The 23,211-nt window shown below is 47.6% G+C and overlaps 2 protein-coding genes across 4 annotated transcripts in view; one reads left to right on the forward strand and one right to left on the reverse strand.

Annotated features, from left to right (window-relative positions):
* The window catches only part of CKAP5 (cytoskeleton associated protein 5), a 100,454-nt gene extending 98,415 nt beyond the window's left edge, over positions 1-2,039 (forward strand). For 2 of the 3 annotated variants that reach the window (XM_087423022.1, XM_087423023.1), the window contains exons 43-44: positions 1,020-1,171; positions 1,319-2,039. In XM_087423022.1, coding sequence (XP_087279148.1) covers positions 1,020-1,171; positions 1,319-1,564 — 398 coding nt within the window. In that variant the 3' untranslated portion in view covers positions 1,565-2,039. Of the gene's footprint in view, positions 1-1,019; positions 1,172-1,274 lie in introns of all 3 variants that reach the window. The other variant, XM_087423024.1, reaches the window with a different exon arrangement.
* A 2,329-nt stretch (positions 2,040-4,368) lies between these two features.
* On the reverse strand, positions 4,369-23,211 carry F2 (coagulation factor II, thrombin). The gene is made up of 14 exons (XM_004436923.3): positions 22,963-23,211; positions 22,445-22,608; positions 21,715-21,739; positions 21,449-21,499; positions 19,882-19,987; positions 19,649-19,785; positions 17,620-17,934; positions 17,163-17,291; positions 16,956-17,082; positions 16,283-16,450; positions 15,607-15,780; positions 15,209-15,390; positions 5,045-5,115; positions 4,369-4,887 (listed from the first exon to the last, which is right to left on the reverse strand). The coding sequence occupies exons 1-14, from the start codon at positions 23,039-23,041 to the stop codon at positions 4,744-4,746; spliced, it is 1,872 nt and encodes a 623-aa protein (XP_004436980.1). The 5' UTR covers positions 23,042-23,211; the 3' UTR covers positions 4,369-4,743.

A 23,211-nucleotide genomic window follows, 5' to 3' on the forward strand; every position in this document is an offset into this window, starting at 1 on the left:
GTCTTTTTCTTGACACGCAATGAGCAGAATGTCTAACGGCGTGCTGCATGTGGACACACACGGTTTGGGTGATCAGGGCAAGGCCTCCTTTTCTCATTTCTAAAGTACTTTCTGGTGATGGCCAAAATTTAATTGGTACTTTTGGCCTAAACAGCACATTTGCAACATAAGTATGTGACCCCACTGCTCATTGAATGTTTCATGCCTTAGAGTATTCAAAATCCCTTACTGCTGGCTTTACGTTATTCTTCATTCACTTTTCACCCTCTCAGAGTGTTCTCCTCATCTTTACATTAAGGGATTCCTTCTGCCCTGGAGTAACCTGTTTTGTTTACCATAAGGGAGTTTTTCTTCCCAGTACCTTATCTTTTTGGTTAATGTAATGCATTTTCATTGATATCAAATTGGGTATTTTAAATGCCTGCATTTTGTGATTATTCCTTCTCAGAAATTTAAGAACTGAGGGATTTTTTTGTTTTGGTTTTCCCGTCTCAGTGCTGGGGGTTACAGATGCTCCAGTTCTAGTCGTTCTTTGGGTGTTTGTTGGGCACCTCAGTTTCCCCCCTTCTTCATGAGTACACTGTAGCCTTGAGCACGTTGCCGTCCTCCCTGGTTTGAAGAAGAGCTTTCCCCTATGTCAATTCTTGCAGATGTTTCAAGTCCTAGGTCCTTCAGTTGGGCACCGAGCATACCCGCAGGGGGAGCTTGGGCTTTCTGGATTGCCCGGGCCAGCTGTGGGGTTACAGGTGCAACTCCTGCAGTGCCCGGGATGTTCCTGCGTGGCCCAGCTTACATTCTGCTCTTCTGTATCAGTTCGTGAAGTTCTCACTAAACTTACCTTGAGTGTATTTCAGAGCACCCTTGATCACCAACTACAGGTGGATCCTTGTGGACTTTTTAGTCTTCAAGTACAGTGGCGGTGTTTAAGCCCCAGATTGTTCCCTTTGGTGGCAGATTAGCCAGGGCAGTCTAGAAGTGGGCTGTGTATACCTGAAGATTCTTTCTGCATTCCTCTCTAGGCATCTCCCCTCAGATGGAGGTCACCTGTGTGCCCGCTCCCACAAGCACAATGTCCTCCATAGGCAACACAAATGGAGAAGAGGTGGGACCGTCTGTCTACCTGGAAAGGCTGAAAATCCTCCGACAGCGATGTGGTCTGGACAACACAAAGGTACTGCTCCTTTCTTCTGTGTGGGTCAGGGAGGGCAAGGAGAAGCCGCTCAGGGACAGGCTGGCCCAGGGAGGCAGCCCAGTCTCGGTATGTGTTGTTCCAGAGCTGCCTCTTGACCTGCTGAGACAATGTCTCTTCTCTCGACAGCAAGATGACCGACCTCCGCTGACCTCTTTGCTCTCCAAACCAGCAGTTCCTACCGTTGCCTCGTCCACGGACATGCTGCACAGCAAACTCTCTCAGCTCCGGGAGTCCCGGGAGCAGCACCAGCATTCAGACCTGGATTCTAACCAGACTCACTCGTCAGGAACCGTGACCACATCCTCCTCCTCCACAGCTAATATTGATGACTTGAAAAAAAGACTGGAGAGAATAAAGAGCAGTCGCAAATGAAGCTGCTTACTCCCCTGGCTCCCTGCAGCTTTAGTTTACTAAACTAGAAGTCCTCCTAGTTACAAGCGGCCTGGGCAGTGTACACAACCTGGTTGTATGTATCCTACCGTGGATCTGGGGAGGAGTCGCTGTGGCACAAGTGTTTGTACATACTCTGCTTCTCTCCGTCAGCACCCTGCCTCTAGAAGACTGTCTGTGGATTAGTTTAGTGTACAGACTTGTAAACAGCTGCCCTCCTCTCAGCTCAGACTAATTTCCATATCCTTTTTCTTTTGTTTTATTTTTAATTGCTCATTTGTAAAGTCGTCCTAATCTTTCCTAGCTTTTAACTATTAGAAACTCTTTACTAGTTTTCCTTTGAGTTTGTGAGCTCTTCTCCCTGTAGCCCTGAAGGGTCACTGTATTCTGTATGAATGCATGGCATGATACAACTAATTTAAGAGTCTTTTATAAATAAAGTTTGCATTAACTATAACTGTCTCCCAAGATGCTCCGTATCTGGGAGTGTTGGGCAGCTCTTTCTGTCACCTGTTCTCAGGACCAGTGGGTATGCAGCCCGTTGGAGAAAGGTGAATGATTACTGCTTAGAGAGCTCCACCTTTCCTGGGTTCACAGACGTGGTGCTGTCTTTTACTCCTTGGGAATAAGAGGACCCCACCTTCTCTGCTTCCCACTGCAGCTCCAAGGGGAGCAAAGAAACCTCATTCTTCCCTGTTTGGAGGTTTGGGTCATGATGTTCCTCCCATCATGGCCATGCTTCCAAGGAGTTCTGAGGTTTCCTACCACTTTGCTGCCCAGATACACGAGATTGTCCCCCATGTTGGCTAGGCTACCGTGGTTCTCCACTGGACTGGACTTGGGGTCATTTGACTAGAGGAGAATGGGAGTGCTTATGAGCATCCTGCCTGGTTATTGGGGTCTTTTAGTCCAGACTAACAGTTGCTTCACATTCAGTCTGAGTGAGGACCAGAAAATAAACTGAAAATTCACTTCTGGAGTAAATTCCACAGGGCCTCCCTCCATAGTGAAAAAAACTCTTCAAGACTAAGAGGTTCTGAATTTGTTGGGAGACTTTTTGGGCAATCATTGAGTTCAAAGGAACTTTTCTAGCTATCTTGTACTCAGCTGGTATTCAAGAACTGAAAGCCTGATAGAAAATGAACCCTCTATTGATTCCAGTCATGATCTTCAGTTGGCCCCCACACTGCCTGAAATTAACTTGCCTCTCCTCCTCATAATGGGAACATGGGAGTAGGCGTCCACTGGAGGGACGATGGGGGAGTTCATTGCTATAGAAGAAGAACATATTTAGAGAGCATGGCTGTGCTTGGGTCTGGAATTAGCACAGCTAATTTGAAAAACCCAAGTGCCGAGCTTACGATGCTGACAGCTATGTTGGAGGGAAGCAGCCTTGTGAGAAGGTGTGCCCCTGTTTAAAAAGCAGATTTGGGGTATTATAACATTCTTAATCCCTTCCCCCTGCTCTGGTTAAAGCTCTAGGTTGCCAAGATCCTACAAGCTCACTGAAGTCCCAGTTTTTACCCTGCTTTCTGGTCAACCACAACCAAAGAATGGGGGCAAGGCACTCAGTCTTAATTCTCTGTTTCCTGATGTGTTGGAAAATGGGAAGGAAAACAAAAGTGAGGGGGCGAGGTGGTGAAAATACCTACCTTAGGTCCCTTCCCGCTTTAAACCAGGAAGTTTAAAGATCTTGGTTGAAGCTCCCAGGCCAAGAGTGGTAACCACGTGGCATCCATGCTCCACTCCTCTGTCCTGTGCCCAAGGCAGACGTTCAGTCTTCACAGTTCCCCTCCCAGCTCAGGGATGAGAGGCTTATCAAGTGATGAGCATTTCGCACCAGTTGAAACTGACTCTCATACCTGTTGTAGGCCACAGTGCCTAGTTCCCCCTGAGTCATAAATACCCTAACAGGAACAGCCATAGGCCCTGGCACGGCTGGAAACTGGGTGGAGCTCCGTGGAAGGGCAGCGTGTGTGAGCCATGCTCCATCCCATTCCAGTGACCTCTGCCCATGGTAACCTTGAAGAATGTGCTGTGAAAGGGCATCTTTAAAGTTCTATGACTCATGACTTTTTTACATTTCTCCAAACCCTTTATGAATGCACTTACTTATACACCCTCTAGGTCCCATTTCGTAGAAAAACAAATTGCTCAAGTCTGATAACTGCTGTGTGAGCCGAAATTCCAGGAAGCAACAACCCCAGCAGTATGCTATTTGCAGGAGCCAGAGCAGGGAAGTGGTAAGTGGCAGAGGAACTTGCACCACGCAGGCAATGAGAATAAGAGCAGCAGTGACTGTGGAGAGCTTAGCGAGTACAGGCGCTTTGCTAAGTACATTATGCAAATTACCTAGTTTAATCCTCAAAACCTTATTAGGTAAGTAATGTCATTATATACATCTTATATAAAAGGAAACTGAGGCCCAGGGAGGTCAAGTGACTTAACCATGGGTATCCCTTTTAAGGTTGGAGCCAGCATATGAACCCAGGCAGCCTGATGCCAGGGCCCACACTGCTAACCACTATATCCCACAGTACTCTGAAGTGAAGACATTTAAAAACACTGAGCCTTTGGGGGCCATAAATCTGACATTTTAATGACATGAGGAAGGATGTAGGGACTTATTAGGAAAGTTTGAGGTAAAGAGAAAGACGTATCTACTCACCCCTCCTACCCCTACCCTCCTCCTGCCTCTTCTCTAGTCCTGGCACAAGCTCGTTACAGCCCTCACAGCAGAGCAACTAAAAGCACAGGCCTCAGGGTCTTCTGTTTCAAGTCCGACTTTGACCCTTCTTAGCTGTGACTTTGAACAAGGTACTTCTCCAAGTCTCAGTTTACTCACCTGCCTCTTGTGAGGATTAAATAAGATACTCCATTAAAGCCCCAAGTCTGGAACATTTTAAATGCTCATAAATTCAGGCTGCCATCTCCCCGCTCACCCAGCCCTGTTCTAGGAGGTGGGGATCCTGTAAGTGCTGTTTACCCGGTAGTGGTACTTGCTCTTCCTGAGCTGCCCGTGAACAGCACTGGAAGCATTGAGGCTCATTGAGAAAGTCACTTTTATTGAGAACTATAGTTTTAAGAACAAACCACAAAAATAATTCTTTGGATTGGTTTCTGTCATTTTGCAGTGAGGAGCCTAGAATGTGGGTAGCCCTCTAACTTCCAGACTGACCAATGACCTTCTTTATCCACTTCTTCAGGCGGAAGACATGTGTGTAGAAGCCATATTTTCCATCCCTGTCACAGCCTTCACCCCACGAGACGATGCCCATTTGATACCAGCGGTTGTTATAGGGGCTCTGAGGAAGAAACATGGGATTTCCAATAGAGTCAAGTCCAAGGCAGTGTCAGTATTACCCTGTCAGGCAACTGTTTCTGAAAACTGGGGTTCCCTCCTCACCCACGCCACCCCCCAGAAGATCTACCCCCCAGCTCCTGGCCTTTAGAGAAACTTACCTTCATGACAAAGGGTCCCCCACTGTCGCCCTCACAAGCATCCCCTCGTTTCCTTTCTTCAGGCTTGTAACCTTGAGAGAGACAGCAGCACTCAGGAGCATAGCTCAGTCTCCAGCCAGCTCCCTTCGAGAGAGACTGCCAGTGAGTATCCACTGGACCCCTTCTAGTCATACTTGACTCTTCCCATTGCCTCACCCCACACATGCAATCCTTTAGCAAATCTTGTCAGCTCCATCTTCAACATATATCCCAAATCCAACTACTTCTCACCACTTCTACTCCTGGTCATGTCACACATACCCTCTCCTGAACCTCTAGTTTCCTCTAATCCTACTTTCGCCCACCTACAATCCATTCTCCATCCAACAGGCAGAATGACAAAAAATATGTTAGACTTACAGGTAGCAGAGGATAATGGCAGTTGCCTTTATCCAAATCTCCCCACATATCCTCCACAAACAATACACAACAACATGAAGAATTAACAATGAGAAAAGCTACACACAAAAAAACACATCTTCTGTGGTATATATATACAATGGAATACTACTCAGCCATAAAAAAAGACAAATTCGTCCCATTTGCAACAACCTGGATGGATCTGCAGGGTATTATGTTAAGTGAAATAAGCCAGACAGAGAAAGACAAACACTGTATGACCTCTCTCATATATGGAATATAAACCAACACACGGACAGATAGAACAGTTTGGTGGTTACCAGGATGAAGGGAGTTGGGGGGTGGGCACAAGGGGTGAAGGGGCGCATTTATATGGTGACTGACAAATAATAATGTACAACTGGAATTTCACAATGTTATAAACTATTATGACATCAATAAAAAATTTTTTTTAAAAATCTTCAACATAACTAGAATACAGAATACCCAAACTTCAAATCAATTTAATATATTTAATTGTACACCTAATATTAAAACTTATGTGGAGAGGAAGATGGAAAAATGTCTACCAGATCAAAGAAGTGGGTGCAGTTGAAGTAGGAATCTTGTAAATAACCCCAAATCTACAAAATGAATATGAAAATTAAACAGATCCATACAAAGATACTATAGAAAAACAAAACAAAAAAAAGAGTTAAAAACACCTCAGCTAATAAAAACTCTCCCCCAAAACACAACCACAAAATAGAAGAACACTGTAACTGAATTAAATTTTCTCAAGCAAACTTTTGGGATGTGACAAAACACCTTGAATCAGAAATTCAAAAAGTAAAAATAACTGGACAAAACAGAAAGGGAAGAAATGCAAAGCAGCAAGTGGCTGGAACGGAACTCAGACCAAGGATGAAATTTGAGTCCCTCAAGAAGAAAAACAAAACAATGGAACAGAACTAATATTTAGAATATAACCCAAGAAAACTTCACAGAAGTAAAAGAAGATTGAATGTACATATCGAAAGGATCCACTGGGGACCTGGCAAAACTGACCTGAAACACTCAACTCTGAGATATATCCTAATAAAGCTGTTAGACTCCAAAGATGAAGAAACACCCTCAAAGCCTCTGCAAAAACACCAAATACCTTACAAGGTCCAAAGAATTACACTGGCATCAGACTTCAACAACAACATACAAAGCAAGCAACAATAAAGTTGTATTTTAAAAAAATTCAAGGTTGGAAAATGTGAACCATGGTTTTATTTCCAACCAAGCTGACCTCCAGGTGTCAAGGCTACAAAAAAATACTTCTAAACATATAAGAACTCAGGAAATCCTACACCCATACCCCTTCTTGAAGAATCTACTAGGGGCCAAGCTACATCCAACCAAGAGATGAATGCTTCAGTGAAGGACTGATGAACTGTTCTGACAAGTCGAAAAAATGCAACTAAAAGTATGGGGGGAGAAGAGAAAGAGGAAAGGAAAGGAAACTCACTGATTGTTGTGTAGCCAATAGGTGGGACTTAACAATTAAAAGGTTATATAAGGAAATAAGGAACTATGGGCATTTCAAAAAGGGGTAAGCCCAAAGATAATCAGTAGAACAAAAATGCAAACCTTCCCAAATATATAAAATTTTTGTAAAAAGCAAAGAAAAGATCACACAGGGAAGAAACATAGCAAATGAAACATAATACACATAATAATTACAAAAAAACAGGAGAATTCATACTAATCCTATCAATCATATCAAAAAATATGAATGGGCTTGACTCAATTATTAAAAAAGGAGAGGATTTTTTTTTTTTACATTTTGGTAAATCTTTTTTTTTTTTTTTTTTTGAGGAAATTGGCCCTGAGCTAACATCTGTTGCCAATCTTTCTCTTTTTCTTTTTTTTCCTTTCCCCAAAGCCCCAGTACATAGTTGTATATCCTAGTTGTAGGTCCTTCTAGTTCTTCTATGTGGGACGCCGCCTCAGCACAGCTTGATGAGTGGTGAGTAGGTCCGCGCCCAGGATCCGAACTGGCGAACCCCAACCACCGAAGTGGAATGCGCACACTTAACCACTACGCCACCGGGCCGGCCCCAGGATAGGATTTTTAAATTGATTCACAAAGCAAGACCCCACTATGTTACATAGGAGACAACAAAGTGATTCATAGAGGTTAAAATTACAGGGATGGGTAAAGGTATATATGTAAAGTGAGTAGAGATAAAAAGACAGCAGAGATGGTGATCCTGAAATTGAAAATAATTTAAAGAAGGACACTTTCAATGCTAAAAGCCACAATTCATGGGGCTGGCCAGGTGGTGGAGCAGTTAAGTGCACGCGGTCTGCTTCGGCAGCCCGGGGTTCATGAGTTTGGATCCCAATCATGCACCGACACACCGCTTGTCAAGCCACGCTGTGGCGGCGTCCCATATAAAGTGGAGGAAGATGGGCACAGATGTTAGCCCAGGGCCAGTCTTCCTCAGCAAAAAGAGGAGGATAAACATTGGAAGTTAGCTCAGGGCTGATCTTCCTCACAAAAAAATAAATAAATTAACCAAACTGTCAGCTCAAAAAAGAGGGCTAACCGCAGTGGCCTAGTAACCACTAGGCGTGCTCCGCTTCGGCGGCCAAGGTTCGGTTCCCTAGGGGCAGACCTACACCACTCTGCTAGCAGCCATGCTGTGGTGGCAGCCCACATACTGAAAAATAGAGGAAGATTGGCATGGATGTTAGCTCAGGGTGAATCTTCCTCAGCCAAAAAATTAAAAAAAGCTAGAAAGAAAACAGCAAAGTAAACCAAAAGAAAGCATAAGGAAAAAAATTTTTGAAGATAAAAGCAGAAATTAATGAGGTACAGAATAGAAAAACAATAGGCCCAATTAATAAGTCAAATTCCTGGGTACTTTTTATTTGTTTTTTGCAACCTCTAGCTAATTTACTCAAGAAAAATGAGGAAGAAAACACAAATACATAAAATAAGGTGACAAGGAGAAAAAGAAAATTATAAGAGTATACATTGCAGGGCCAGCCCGGTGGCGCAGCAGTTAAGTGCGTGCGCTCCACTTCGGTGGCCCAGGGTTCGCAGGTTCAGATCCCGGGCGCACACCAATGCACCACTTGTCAAGCCATGCTGTGGTGGCGTCCCATATAAAGTGGAGGAAGATGGGCATGGATGTTAGCCCAGGGCCGGTCTTCCTGAGCAAAAAAGAGGAGGATTGGCATCAGATGTTAGCTCAGAGCTGATCTTCCTCACAAAAAAAAAAAAAAAGAGTATACGTTGCAGCACTTCAGAAAGATACAATATAGACTTGAACAAATGGCAAGACATTTCTAGTCCTTGGATAGAACGACTCAACATCAAGATGTCTGTTCTCCCTAAATTAACTTATAAGTTTAACATAATCCCAATAAAAATTCATGGAGCTAGACACGTTGATACCAGTTCATACGGAAAACAAACATGCAAGGATTGCCAAGAAAACACTGGAAAAGAAAAACTACAAGAAATAACAAGCCCTACCAGATACTAAAACATACTCAAAAGTCTATAATTAAAACAAGATGGTGTTTTAATAGAATAGACAACAGACCAGGAGAACCAAATAGAATGTCTTAGAATAGAAACAGACTAAGTACACAGAGAAAATTGTATGTGATAGAGGTGACATCTCAAATCACTGGGGCAAAGACAGAATTTTTAATAAATGGTGTAGGGACAGCTGGTTAGCCATTTGGAAAACGATAAATTAGAATCCTACCTCACATCATACACAAGAATAAACTCCAAATGACTCAGAGATCTCAGTATAGAAAAATGAAACCAAGTACTAGAAGAAAGCATGAGTGAATTTCTCTATGACCTGGGTATAAGGAAGGTTCTTCTAACTCTTACTCAAAATCCAGGTACAATAAAATAAAATGTTAATAAATTTGAATACATAAAAAAATTTTAATTGAATGGCAAAATAATTATAAAGCTGAAAAACTAACAAACTGGGAGAACATATTGCAATGTATATGACAAATAAAAGCCTAATATCACTAATATATGAAGAACTCTTAAAAACTGATGGGAAAGGGAGAAAAAATGGGCAAAAACATGAACAGACAATTCATTAAAATATGATATAAAAGTGGTCACTAAGCATATGACAAGATGTTCAATTGCAAAATATTGGAAACAATATAATGCCCATATGCAGAAAATGGTTGAATAAACTACAGTACATCCATATAATTAAAATTTTTTTTTTTTGTGAGGAAGATCAGCCCTGAGCTAACATCTATTGCCAATTCTCCTCCTTTTTTTTCCGCAAAGCCCCAGTAGATAGTTGTATGTTATAGTTGCACATCCTTTCTAGTTGCTGTATGTGGGACGCTGCCTCAGCATGGCCCGACAAGTGGTGCATCGGTGTGCACCCAGGATCCGAACCCGGGCCGCCAGTAGCAGAGTGTGCGCACTTAACCGCTAAGCCACAGGGCTGGCCCTAAAATTTTTTTAAAAAATAAGGAAAAACTCTATAACCAATATGGAGTGAATTTCCAGGATACCTTAAGTGAAAAAAGCAAAGTACAAAAGAATATCTATAGTATGCCACCCTGTGTGTAAGAAAGGGGAAATAAGAAAATATACATATGTCTGTTCATTTGTACAAAAAGAAATCCAGGAAGGATAAACCACAAACTCCCCAGAGTGGTTAACTACAGGACCTGGATGAAATGAACTGCAAAGGATGGGGGTGGGAACAGGACAGGAGGGAGAGAGGAGAGTCTCTTCTCTGAGTGGACCTGTTTTAAAGGGTGTGACTTTTAGAACCATGTTAATTCTCCAGAATAAACAAATATGTGGTATATATGTATAATGGAATACTACTTAGCCAAAAAAAAAAAAAAGAAATCATGCCATTTGTGACAACGTGATGGATGCTGAGGCTGAGCAAAATAAGTCAGACGGAGAAAGCCAAATACCGTATGATTTCACTCGTATGTGGAAGATAAACAAACACACACAGATACAGAGAACAGACTGGTGGTTATCAGAGGTGAAGGGGGGAAGGAGAAGGTGAAAGGGGTAAAGGGGCACATGTGTACAGTGACTTATGGCAACTAGATCTTGAGTGGTGAACATGACGTAGTCTACACAGAAGTTGAAATATAATGATGTGCGCCTGAAATTTATATAATGTAATAATCCAATGTTACCTCAATAAAAAAATTAACTAAAAATAGGGGCTGGCCCGGTGGCATAGTGGTTAAGTTCGTGCACTCCGCTTTGGCGGCCCAGGGTTTGCAGGTTCGGATCCTGGGCGTGGACCTACACACTGCTCGTCAAAGCCATGCTGTGGAGGCGTCCCACATACAAAAAATAGAGGAAGACTCGCACAGGTGTTAGCTCAGGGCCAATCTTCCTCACACACAAAAGGGCATCAAAAAATGAAAGAAAAAAAAAATAAAAAATAAATAAAAACAACAAAGATGGCAAAGGGGGCCCAAAATTGAATACAATCAGAAACAAATGAGCCTAACAGTATTTTAAATAAATAACACAGAGAATAACACAGAAAAGAACTAACCCAAATTACTTGTGAACACAGTATTTTGACTCTATATCCTCAGGCTACAGACAGAAACAACTGTGCAGAAATGCTGAACTCCAGTTAGTAGGACTGTTTTTCACAGCTATAGATGAGTGATTCTGAAACTGTGTATTCTAGTATTGATCAAATAAGCAAATATATTACAGAGAATGGGAGTCAGCTTTCTCATGGTCAATAGAGTTATAGGTATGGGAAGAGAGAAACTAAAATTCATCCTGTTGGATTGCAATGGGAAGTTTCAGTATGAACTCATGGTGATAGCTAGGTAGGTAGGTAGGTAGATAAATAGATAGGAAAAAAGATATAGATGTTGGTGTTTGCATAATACACATATATCCTAGTTCTGTCCACTGAGAGAGCTAGAAGCAATGACACCCCAGGAGCAATGTGCACCCCTACCATCCAGATCTCGATTTCTAAATACCATTCTCCACTAGAAGGAAAGTAGGATGAACCCAGAACATCTTGTGCCAAGAGTAAGAAAGGACTCAGAGAATGACAGGGACATCTCCAAAGTCACAGAAGCCAGGTTGCAAGGACTCTTACTGGCCAAGCCTGGGATAATTGTTCAAATTATCCCAAGTCAAATTATCAAAATAAATAATGATTGTTAACACATTATAACCCTTAGAATAAAGTAAGGACCCATGAGTCCACAGGGATAGAATGAAAGAGAGGAAAAGTCTTCCCTACGATAAAACAATAACTATTTTAGAACTACAGAAGGAATGACAGAATTAGAAAATCACCATTTGGCAGCCACCATGGCTGGGAGAACGATTTGATGAGAAACAGGATAGACAGTGTCCAAGTATCTCCTCACAAGATATGTATTAGTCACAGATTGAAAAACAGAACTTGACAGTGAGAAACCTGGCAGACGCAGACAGTACCTTAACCAAGAGGTCAGAGTTAATCTCACCAGTTACGGGACAAGTCGACACCACGTGCCTGCTGAGACAGGCTGAGAAGGACACAACATCACTTAGTCCGGATCTGATCATTAAGAAACCTCCGACAAACCCAAATTGAGGGCCAATCCACAGAATAACTGGCCTGTACTCATCAAATACGTCCAGGTCATGAAAGACACAGAAAGACTGACAACTGAGTATAACGCGTGATCCTGGATTGAATCCTGGATGAGAAAAACATTTTTTTTCTTTTGCTAAAAAAGACATCAGTAAGGAGGACAATTGGAAAACATTTGAATAAGCTCTACAAATCAGATAATGGCATTATATCATTATTAATTTCTTGATTTAATAATTACATGGTAGTTATGTAAGAGAACATTCTTGTTTGCTTTGAAAACTCAAGTATATGGGTAAAAAGGCACCGTATGTACAATTTACTCTCAAACGGTGTCTGTATATAAAACACACACACACACAAAGAGGGGCACAGACTCTGGGTGAGGGTATACAGGAATTCTTTGTATTATTTTTGCAACTTTTCTGTGAGTCTAAAATTATACTAAAATTAAAGAATAATTTAATTGTTAGAACATTTATTCACCTGCCCCAAACCCTCCAGTAACTTCCCATCTCATCCCATAAAAGTCAAAATTCTTCAAGGCCCTCAGGGAAGTAAGTGCGCATCCTCTTCCTGCTCATCTCTCTCCCCTCATCTACTGCTGCCAGTCCTGTGTTGAGTGCACTCCAGCCACACAGGCCTCCCTGCTCTTCCTCAGACAGGCCAAGCAGGCTCCCACCTCAGGGCCTTTGCACCTGCTGTCCCCTGATCCTGGAGTGGGTCGCTCCTTCACTTCTTTTTTTTTTTTTTTTTTGAGGAAGATCAGCCCTGAGCTAACATCCATGCCAATCCTCCTCTTTTTGCTGAGGAAGACTGGCCCTGAGCTAACATCCGTGCCCATCTTCCTCCACTTTATGTGGGACACCGCCACAGCATGGCCTGACAAGCGGTGCATCGGTGCGCACCCAGGATCCAAACCTGGGCCGCCAGCAGCAGAGCGTGCCCACCTAACCACTACACCACGGGGACGGCCCCCACTCCTTCGCTTCTTCTAATCTCTGCTCAAACATCACCTTATCAGAGAGGCCTTCTCCAGCCACTCTATTTAGAAGGTCACCCCTGGAAAACTGGACAGCCACATGCAAAAGAGTGAAACTAGACTGTTATCTTACACCATACACAAAAGGTAATTCAAAGTGGATTCAAGACTTGAATGTAAGACCTGAAACCCTGAAACTTTTAGAAGAAAACATAGGCAGTACGCTCTTTGACATCGGTCTTAGCAACATATTTTCAAATACCATGTCTGACCAGGAACGGGAAACAATGGAAAAAATAAACAAATGGGACTACATCAAACTAAAAAGCCTTCTGCACAAGCAAAGGAAACCATCAACAAAACAAAAAGACAACCTAACAACTGGGAGAAGATATTTACAAACCATACATCTGATAAGGGGTTAATATCCAAAATATATAAAGAACTCATACATCTCAACAACAAAAAAACTAACAACCCAATTAAAAAATGGGCAAAAGACCTGAACAGACATTTCTCCAAAGAAAATATACAGATGGCCAACAGACACATGAAAAGATGTTCAACATCATTAACTATCAGGGAAATGCAAATCAAAACTACAATGAGATATCACCTCACGCCGTCAGAATGGCTATAGTTAACAAGACAGGAAATAACAAGCGTTGGAGAGGATGTGGAGAGAAGGGAACTCTCATACACTGTTGGTGGGAGTGCAAACTGGTGCAGTCACTATGGAAAACAGTATGGAGATTCCTCAAAAAATTAAGAATAGGGGGCTGGCCTGGTGGCATAGTGGTTAAGTGCGCTCGCTCTGCTTTGGTGGCCCGAGGTTTGCAGGTTCGGATCCCGGGCAGGCACTGACACACCGCTTATCAAGCCATGCTGTGGTGGCGTCCCATATAAAGTAGAGGAAGATAGGCACAGATGTTAGCCTAGGGCCAATCTTCCTCAGCAAAAAGAGGAGGATTGGCAGTAGATGTTAGCTCAGGGCTAATCTTCCTCACATACACACAAAAAATTATTTAAAAAAAATTAAGAATAGAACTACCATACAGTCCAGCTATTCCACTGCTGGGTATTTATCCAAAGAACATGAAAACACAAATGTGTAAAGATACATGCACCCCTGTGTTCACTGCAGCGTTATTCACAACAGCCAAGACATGGAAGCAACGTAGGTGCCCATCAAGGGACGAATGGATAAAGAAGATGTGGTATATATACACAATGGAATACTACTCAGCCATAAGAAACAATGAAATCCAGCCATTTGTGACAACATGGATGGACCTTATGCTAAGTAAAATAAGTCAGAGGGAGAAAGTCAAATACCATATGATCTCACTCATAAGTAGAAGATAAAAACAACAAAAAACAATCACATAGAGACAGAGATTGGATTGGTGGTTACCAGAGGGGAAGTGGGGGGGGGGGCGGAGGGGGAAAGGGATGATTAGGCACATGTGTGTGGTGATGGGCTGTAATGAGTATTTGGGTGGTGAACATGATGTAATCTATACAGAAATTGAAATATAATGATGTACACCTGAAATTTATATAATGTTATAAACCAATGTTACCGCAATAAAAATAAATAAATAAATAAAGGAACTCAAAAAAAAAAAAAAGAAGAAGAAGGTCACCCCTGGCCCCATCTGTCTCTCCTTTAGTCTGCTTCATTTTCCTCCCTAGCAGTGATGGCTATTTTAGATCTGTTTACCGACACTCCCTCCTTCTAGGAAGGAAGCTCTCTGAGGACACAGGCATTGTCTGTTTTGGTCCTTGTCATACACCCTAGAATACTGCCTGGATCCCAGTAGACACTCAATAAACATTTGCTGAATGACTAAATGACTGAATGGCTTCTTCTCCACCCAGGGAGGAGAAGCTGCCGTCTGGGCTCACATATGCCCACAACTTAACCCGTGACTAGCACCACGCCTAACACTTTATGTACACCATCTCCTTTAATCCTCACACAACCTTATGGGATAGAGGCTTCTATCTCCACTTCACAGAGGAAGAAACAGCCTCCAAGAGGGTAAGCGACTTTGCCCAAAGCCATATGGCTCGTAAGTGACTGGACAGGACTTGAACAGCTCTGCGCTCTTAGCACGTCTCCGTCCCCCATCCCTGAGCCCTGCCCGGGGCACTTGCCAGCACAGAACATGTTGTCAGTGATGGGGATGCGGGTGGAGGCCTTGCAGACTGGCCGCTCCACGATGGGCAAGTTTACCACCTGCAGGACGCTGGGCTGCACCTCGGCGACGCTGCCCGTCCACGTCTCCTTGAGGTTGCCCCAGCCCGTCACCCGGCCTTTGTGTCCAGACTGTAGCAAACTTCAGGGAAGGAAGAAGGACCCAGTGAGAACTGAGCCCTCCAGGAGCCTCCCGGCGCCCACGCCATCCGTTAGAGACTGAATCTAGAACCCCAGAGCAGAGAGAACTTTTGGGTTTACTCTGAGACACTGAGGCCTGGAAAGGGAAGGAATGTCCGCAAGGCTACACAGTGTCTGTCAGGCCCAGAACTCAGCCCAGGGCTCCCGGGCCCCCGACCTGGCTGCCGTCTCCTTGTCGGGCAGGCACACAGGCTGGATGTAGTCACTGAAGGTGATGGGCTTCCTGAGCCTCAGCAGGGCGATGTCCCGGTCCAGGTTCTCCTTCCAGTTGTACCTGGGGTGGATGTATATCTTCTCCAGCATGGAGATCTTTTCAACACTTCGCTCATACCTGCGCAGACCCCAACAGAGAAACAGAGAAGCTGTAGGCCACCCAGTGCGGGGCAGCCAGTTCCCTGAGGAAGGAACCTGCCTGCCCTCAGGGTCTGGGAGTCAGACGGAGCTGCGGGCCACCAGCGAGGGGGGAGGTCTGGCTCCTGCCTTGGCAGACCCCTTACAGCTTCTTCCCAGCCTCAGGTTGCACGGGGCTTTGGAATCACAAGCCCAGGCAGGTAGGGGAGGGACGCAGGCTGTGGGCCCTAATCCAAACAGCCTCTACTCAGAGTCACACCTGGGCTGTGCCCTGCTCCCAGGATTTTGCTCTCTGCAAAGTCTTAATTTCTCTGTCCCCAGCTCCAAGCCTTGATCAGGATGTGGTCAAATGGACTTTTCAGCAGAGACTGCTGGGTTTGCTACAGACATCTCCCACATGCCCCAGAGCAACCAGAGCCCCTCATGGTCCCTCTGGAGCACTCAGACCCCTGCCAGACACCCAGGGGCCCCCAGTTCTGTACCTGGTGCGGGAGTGCTTGCCAATGCGCACCAGAAGGTCGCTCTCAGTGAAGTTCTTGTCCCAAGGCGGGTACAGGAGACAGTGGGCAGCGGTGAGGACCCAGCGGTCACTGATAAGGCTGGCCCCGCACAGCAGCTCCTGAGGACTCTTCCGGAAAATCATCACCTGCCTGGGAGGGAGAGTGGGAAGCATTAGGAGCTGGGGGGCTGCCCCTCCACCGGCCCTAGAAGTAGAAAGTCCTTACGTTTAAGAACTAACTGGGCAGAGCTGCCTGCTGGGCCCAGACCCCAGCTTGACCTGGCCGCCTTTGGGGACTGAGACACACACGACACCGAGGGGCTGCCTCCTGCTTTTTGCACCCCTCCCCAGCTTCTTCCAGTCCAGAGTTCACACAGCTTAGCACAGCCCTGGGGTCAGAACTGGATTCAAGTCCTGCTGTGCAAGCCACCACTTAGGCAAGTTACTTAACCTCTCTGAGCCTCAGCTTTGCCATCTGCATATGAGAAGTAAGAAACCCAATCTCAAGACTGCTGGGAGGATTTGATGAGATGTTGGTGCTCCGCTATTGTGGCTGTGAAGCTAGGCCTGTGAGGTCAGAGAATTCTCCAGGGCTCGGGGCGGGGGTGGGCAGCAGGCCCCCCAGCCAGTGAATGTAGCACCAGGTTGAGACCCACCAGGGTGCAAGGCCAATCTCGGCGTCACGGCCCTCCACGATGCGCCCATGGATGTAGGAATCGAGAAGCTCCTTTTCCGTCTTGTCCTGCACCGACCTCTTCTCGAACAGAGGCCGCAGCCCACAGTCTGCAGAGCAAGCCAGACCGTGAGGGGCCGAGCGCAGACCCCTAACCTGAGGCCCCGCGCCCACCTGCCCGCCGCCTCACCTGCCTCCCCAGAGCCGAAGGTCTTCTCATCAAAGAAGGGCTGGAAGTCCTGGTCGGTGGTGCGTCCCTCGATAGGCCTGTCCGGGTCCTCGCCCAGCTGGTCTCCCGCCTCCTCGTCCACCAACTCCTCTGCAGGGACCCAGGCACCGGTTGCGGCTGGGCTGGGCGGTTCCTCACCCACCCCCGAGAGCTCCCCAAGCGCCCAGCCGGCCTTGGAAGCCATGTGTTGCAGAGGTTAAGATGCCAAGTGCACCTGGGTTACCAGGGAACTTAGCCTCCCGGGCCCCAGTTTACTCAGCTGTAAGATGGGGCTAGGACTGCCCCCACCCGGTTACCGTGACACTGTGACGAATGTGTTGATGTGTGCGTGTGTAAGCCTTAGACCAGGGAAGGCACTGTTCTGTCAGTCCCTCCAGGCCCTGTCCTCTGTCTCAGGCCCCCTGCCCTGCCCTCTCACCGCAGTAGTTGAGGTGGCAGTACTCGAAGTCACCAGGCTGGTCGGCCACGTAACACCATGCGCCCTCCTCATCCCCGTCTGGGTTGCGGCAGAAGTTCTCCTCCAGTGGCACCATGGGGCTGAAGTCCTCGTGCTTGCTCAGGGCCTTGGCCTGCTTGCTGGCCCAGGCCAGACAGGGGGTCCCATGTGTGGTCACCGCCAGGCGACCCTGGTACTGCCGGCCACGATCAGGGACGCACGGCTCCGATGGAGGTGACAGACTGCCCGTGGGGCCTCTGGCGCGTGGGGTCAGCTCCACAGTGAAGCCGCCCTTGCCTGGTGGGAGAAGAGGCAGAGGAGCAGCAGGTGGGACCACAAGTAGAGCCAGACGGAGGGGATTTGAAGTCCCCCCTCGCCGCCTTCCTCCTGTGTGACCTTAGGTAGCTCACCCTCTCTGAGCTTCAGTTTGCTTGCCTATAAAGGGGTTACTAATGCCGTTCTCGCAGGGTTCTTGCGAGATTTAAATAAAATATACACCACAAGTGTCGGGTGCATCATACGCCAGAGACAGTAACCAGGTTTCACTTCCTGGACTGTCTGTAATCTATCGGTAGTGACTGCCTGGAGTTTTTAAAGAAAGATTCTGTGTTTTTATAGGGGCACAGCAGAAAAAATAGCTGGGATGACTGAGGATATCTACGCAGGCAGTAGGTCAATTTCAGAATGCCTGCCACACATACATTTATCATCGGCGTGTGTGTATGTGTACACGTGTATGCAGGGGCGGGCTTGGTAAATATAGCTGCTTCTGTCACCACAATTGATGACTTGCTCTAAGATCAGGCCCAGGAGTATTCGGTCCAACAGAGATGCCTGAAGGACAAAGAACCCACCCCATATTTGGCAGGTTGATTACTGTCACTAATTCTTGACCCCTGCCGGTATCCCCATCCTTTGCCTTGTGATTTTACAGGCAAAGGTGTACTTCTCCACCTCTTGACTTTGGCCTTGATCATGTGGCTCACTCTGGCCAATGGAACGTGGGCGGAACTGACTGCGCCAGTTCTGAGCCTCAGCCTTAAGACACGCCATGTGTTTCTTCTCACTGTGTCATACTTCTGCGGTCACCACGGGAAGATGGTGCCTTTCAGCCTCAGCATGAGTACAATGGGGAGAAGACCTGGACCCAACCTGCACAGGAAGCCAAGCTCAGCTGGACTCATCGTTTGAAGCAGAGCCTCAGCCCACGTCAGTGGAGCCCACAGACACATGAGCAAGTGCAGCCGAGATCAGAGCCGCCCCAGCCAACCCTCAGACACATAAGAAATAAATGCTTATTGGCGTATGCCCCTGAGCTTCTGCGGTTGTTTGTGATTTTGTGGGTTTTGCAGCATCATTGTGGCTATAGCTAACTGATACATCACGGGAAATAACAATGACAGAATCATTCAGGGCTGGTCTGTATGAGGCTTGCTCTGTGGTGCCCAGAAAAGGGCGTGTGGACTGAAATGATTAGGGAAGAGTGTCTGAAGCAGGAGCATGTTGGAATGAGCCACAGCCTGGATCACAAGGAAGCAAAGACTGGGGAGGGAAAGGAGGAGGCTGGAAGCCAACTCTCTCTGGTCTCTTGACTTTACTGAGCAACAGGCTGAAATATGTTAGAGACGAATAACCCCCTCTTTTCTTTTTTTTTTTTTTTTTTGGTGAGGAGATCAGCCCTGTGCTAACATCTGCCAATCCTCCTCTTTTTTTGCTGAGGAAGACTGGCCCTGGGCTAACATCCATGCCCATCTTCCTCCACTTTATATGGGACGCCGCCACAGCATGGCTTGCGAAGCAGTGCGTCTGTGCGCGCCCGGGATCCGAACCTGTGAACCCTGGACCGCTGCAGCGGAGCGCGCAGCCCTAACCGCTTGCACCACCAGGCCGGCCCCTGAATAACCCCCTCTTGAAGGGAGCCAGGATCTTGGTTTCCGTCCCAGGCTGCCAGGCCCCATGAAGACCCCTGGCTGGGCCTTGGCCACAGACTGCCTAGTCGCCCCCAGCTCACCACACACAGGGACGCTGCACTCTTCCCTCCGCACGGTGGGGTCTGTGGTGTAGCACCAGGGCCCCGTGGTGCTGCCATCTGGGTTGCGGCAGAAATTCTCCTGCAGTTCGGCCTCAGGGTGTGTGGTGGAGTTGATTCTGGAATAGGAAATTGCTCAGCAGGAGACCCTGGCCCCTCAGTGTCTCCTTGCCCCCATTCTCAGCCCACTATCAGATAGGTCTGCCATCACTCACTCAGGCTTATGTGGGTAGCGACTCCTCCACAGCTGGCACTCGATGCCTGACCGGGTGAAGCTCACGTTCCCTCGGTAGTTCACACCCAGACCTTCAGCACAGTTACCTGCAGAGATCCCGGCCCAGATCTCTTACCCTGAGAATTTTCCCCCACTAGCAACTCCCCCTAGGATTTGTCCCTCTCTCCTAGCAAAGCTCTGTCTGTGCACCCCCTCCAAGCTCCCTCTGGTCCATGACCCTTAACCTGCACTTACTCGGCACCTCCTCTGCACCCAGCAGTTCCCCAGTCCATTTAACAGTAGTCACTAAATGTTCACTGAGTGTCCACCATGTGACAGACACTGTGCCAGGTACTAAGGACACAACAATGAATAAGACAGTCACAGTCAATAAGACAGTCATAGGTCCCTGCCCTCATGGAGCTTATATTCAGTGGCTCCTCATGGCGAGCAGGATGATAAAATGAACAAGCTCCTTCTAATCCGTCCCTGGTCTACCCGTCCTGTTCTCTTAGCTCCTCATGCCTCCTCCTCCTCCAGGCCCTTTGCACATGCTGTTTCCTTTGCCTGGAATGCTCTCCTGTTTATTCATCAGCACATCCCACAAATCCAGGTAAAACTCTACTTCTTCTGGGCAGCTGTCCCTGATCCTGCCAGCAAACTAAACGCCCCTCCTCCTGGCACTCTCTTGGCCCCTGGAACAGAACTTTGCCAGCCATCACTTTGATGTTTTGTCATTTTGTTTTCCTATGAGATTGTGAGCTCCTTGATTCTCTTAAACCCCCAGAACTTGACACAGTGCCTGGCACATAGCAGGGACTTAGTGAAATGTCTATTGAATAAGTTATTTAACAAGTGAAAGTATGGCCAGTGATCAACGAGTTGCCTGTAGTGGGGCCTGTTGTCATACTAAAGGTGTGTTCAGGACGCTGTGGAGGAGGGAGGGGGCTCCCTGAAGGCTCAGCAAGGTGGTGGCATTTGAACTAGTCCGTGCAGGATAGGGAGGTTTTCAGTAAGTGGTGATGGTTGCTTAAGGGGATGATGACAAATTAAGCAAGGGCCAGGCAGTTGAAACATCTTGGCATGTTTAGAGAAATGCTGGCTGTCAGAGTAGCTCGGGCTCTGCGTTCATGGTTGGTGCAACAGGAGGGAAGGCTAGAAGGGGAGGTTAAGGTTAGGCTGCCAAGTTCACCAGCCTAAGCAGCCTGTGCTTTATTCTGGGGGCAATGGGGAGCCACTCAAGGTTTTGGAGAACGAAAGTGATGTCATGGGAGCTCTGCCCTGGGGGCATGGGGAAGACTAACTGGCGTGGGCAGGAGCTCATGAGAATGAGGCCTTAATGTTAATTCATTATCCATTTACTTCTTCCTTCAACATTAATCATCTTAGTGACCACCAGGTACAGAGCCAGGGGCAAAGACACAACCTCGAGGGCAGGAACAGCAAGGCAATGTCAGATGCTAGGGGCCACCGCTGCTGGGCCACAGCCCCTAACCCACCCCTACTCTGCTCTTCTCCCAGACTGCCCCTCTCATATCCTGGCCCCCACCCTCATGCCAGTTCCTCACCTTCCAGACATTCAACGAGATCTTCTCGAGGTATCCTCACCGACTCACAAGCTGGAAAAGACCCAGAAACACCTTTGGGATTGTGGTAGGGACAGGATGGGCTTGAGTAAAAGGAGGGTGGGACGACATTCAGAAACAGAGTAGGATAGATGCATGGAAGGAAGGAGGAAAAGAGATTGGGTGGATAGGTGAGTGATAGGACAGACCAGAAGATTCTCTAACTGGGGTCCCCAGGATTCCTGGAGCACACCCTTCCCAGGGCTCACCTGTGTACTTGGTCCAGAACGCATCCTGAAAAACAAGGGCTGGCATGAGGCTGTGGCAGGATCCCGTTTGGTTTTGTTGTTTAGTAAACGTTATGTCTCCTCCTTATTCTTCCCTCTTTTCCTTACCCCGGTCACGCAGGGGGCAGGCTCTGGGGACGTTTGTGGCACAGTTTCCTACTTTTGCTCCAAAAACCCAGCTCGCTCAGAAGAGTATTTGAAGAGTGGGGGGCTCCCTCAACCAAGACGGACAGGGATTCCCCTGGGTGCGGAAGACTGGCGGAGAGGGGAGTGTGGGGCCCAGGCAGAGCCCCGTGGAAGGGAAAGGCTGCACAGGGTCCGCGGAACGCTAAGGTCTTGGCCCAGGGCTCCCAGCCTACCACACTCCCACCTCCCACAGGCGGCACAGGAGTATCAGAAAAGCTGAGGCCGAGAGGCCAAGTGGGCCAGGGGCCCCAGGGACCCCAGTGTAGACAGATGTCTGAAGACTGAGGAGGCCCCGTGACGTCCTGGAGCCTCATTGGTCCCTGGGACCTTGACACAGCCCAGGCACTGGGTCCCCCCAAGAAAGGCTGACGTTGCTCATCTTGGCAGCCCAGTGAAATGGGGCTCAGAGACGAAATCAAGTTGTCAACAGTTTAGGAGCTGTGATGTTGGCTCCTCTCATCTGTGGCCCTAGAGGTGGGCCCACATCGGGGGAGCCCCGGCCTCCCTCCGAGCAGCCCAGCCTCACCGTGGCGCTGGAGGACTCCAGGGCCTCTGAGGCCTCCTCGCGGCTGCACTGCTCCTCTATGCACTCCCGCTCCAGGTTGCCCTTGCGCACCTCCTCCAGGAAGCCACTGTTGGCGCGTCGGACCCGCTGGAGCAGCGACAGTGCTTGCTGAGGGGCCAGGAACACTGCAGTAGGAGGGGTGTGGGACAGTGGCCTCAGGGGGTCAGGCCATCTTGGCCACCGTGGGGGCAGGAAGCAAGCCTGGCCTGCCCTGCTGGCTTCTGAAAGGGGATGTCTAGGATGGCAGCAGGACTCAGGAAGCTGCTAAGGGTAGCCCACTAGCTCCCCTCCACTCACTGGTCACCCCCAGCCCACTCCCCAATTGTAAGAGGGAAGCGGTCACTGTCTGTCCGGCCCTGAGCACCCGGCTCCTTCCCTAAGCTAGATACCTTGGGCTGACCCATCTAGGGGCCGGCCCTGTGTCCTCCACGGGTGGAATCCCGGTCTGTCAGTCTGTGCGGGATTCCGAGCCCCCTTACCATGCTGGCTGTGCACAAGGCTAAACAGGGCAGCCAGAGCCAGGCAGCCAGGTAGCCACAGGCCTCGGACGTGCGCCATAGTGTGTGGGCTGCTGGGACTCTGAGAGTTCGTCCTGACCCCTCTGGGTTAATGTTGAACTAACATGAAGAAATCAGCCTAGAGGCAGAGGTCAGCAGGTCAGGGCCGTGGGGACAAGTGGATAGATAGTCCACCCCCACCATCTGGGGGTACAGGTCCTCCTGCGACCA

This window comes from Ceratotherium simum, chromosome 34 (assembly GCF_057802395.1).
Source record: "Ceratotherium simum simum isolate JZ-2026a chromosome 34, ASM5780239v1, whole genome shotgun sequence".
In the NCBI taxonomy this organism is placed as follows: Eukaryota; Metazoa; Chordata; class Mammalia; order Perissodactyla; family Rhinocerotidae; genus Ceratotherium; species Ceratotherium simum.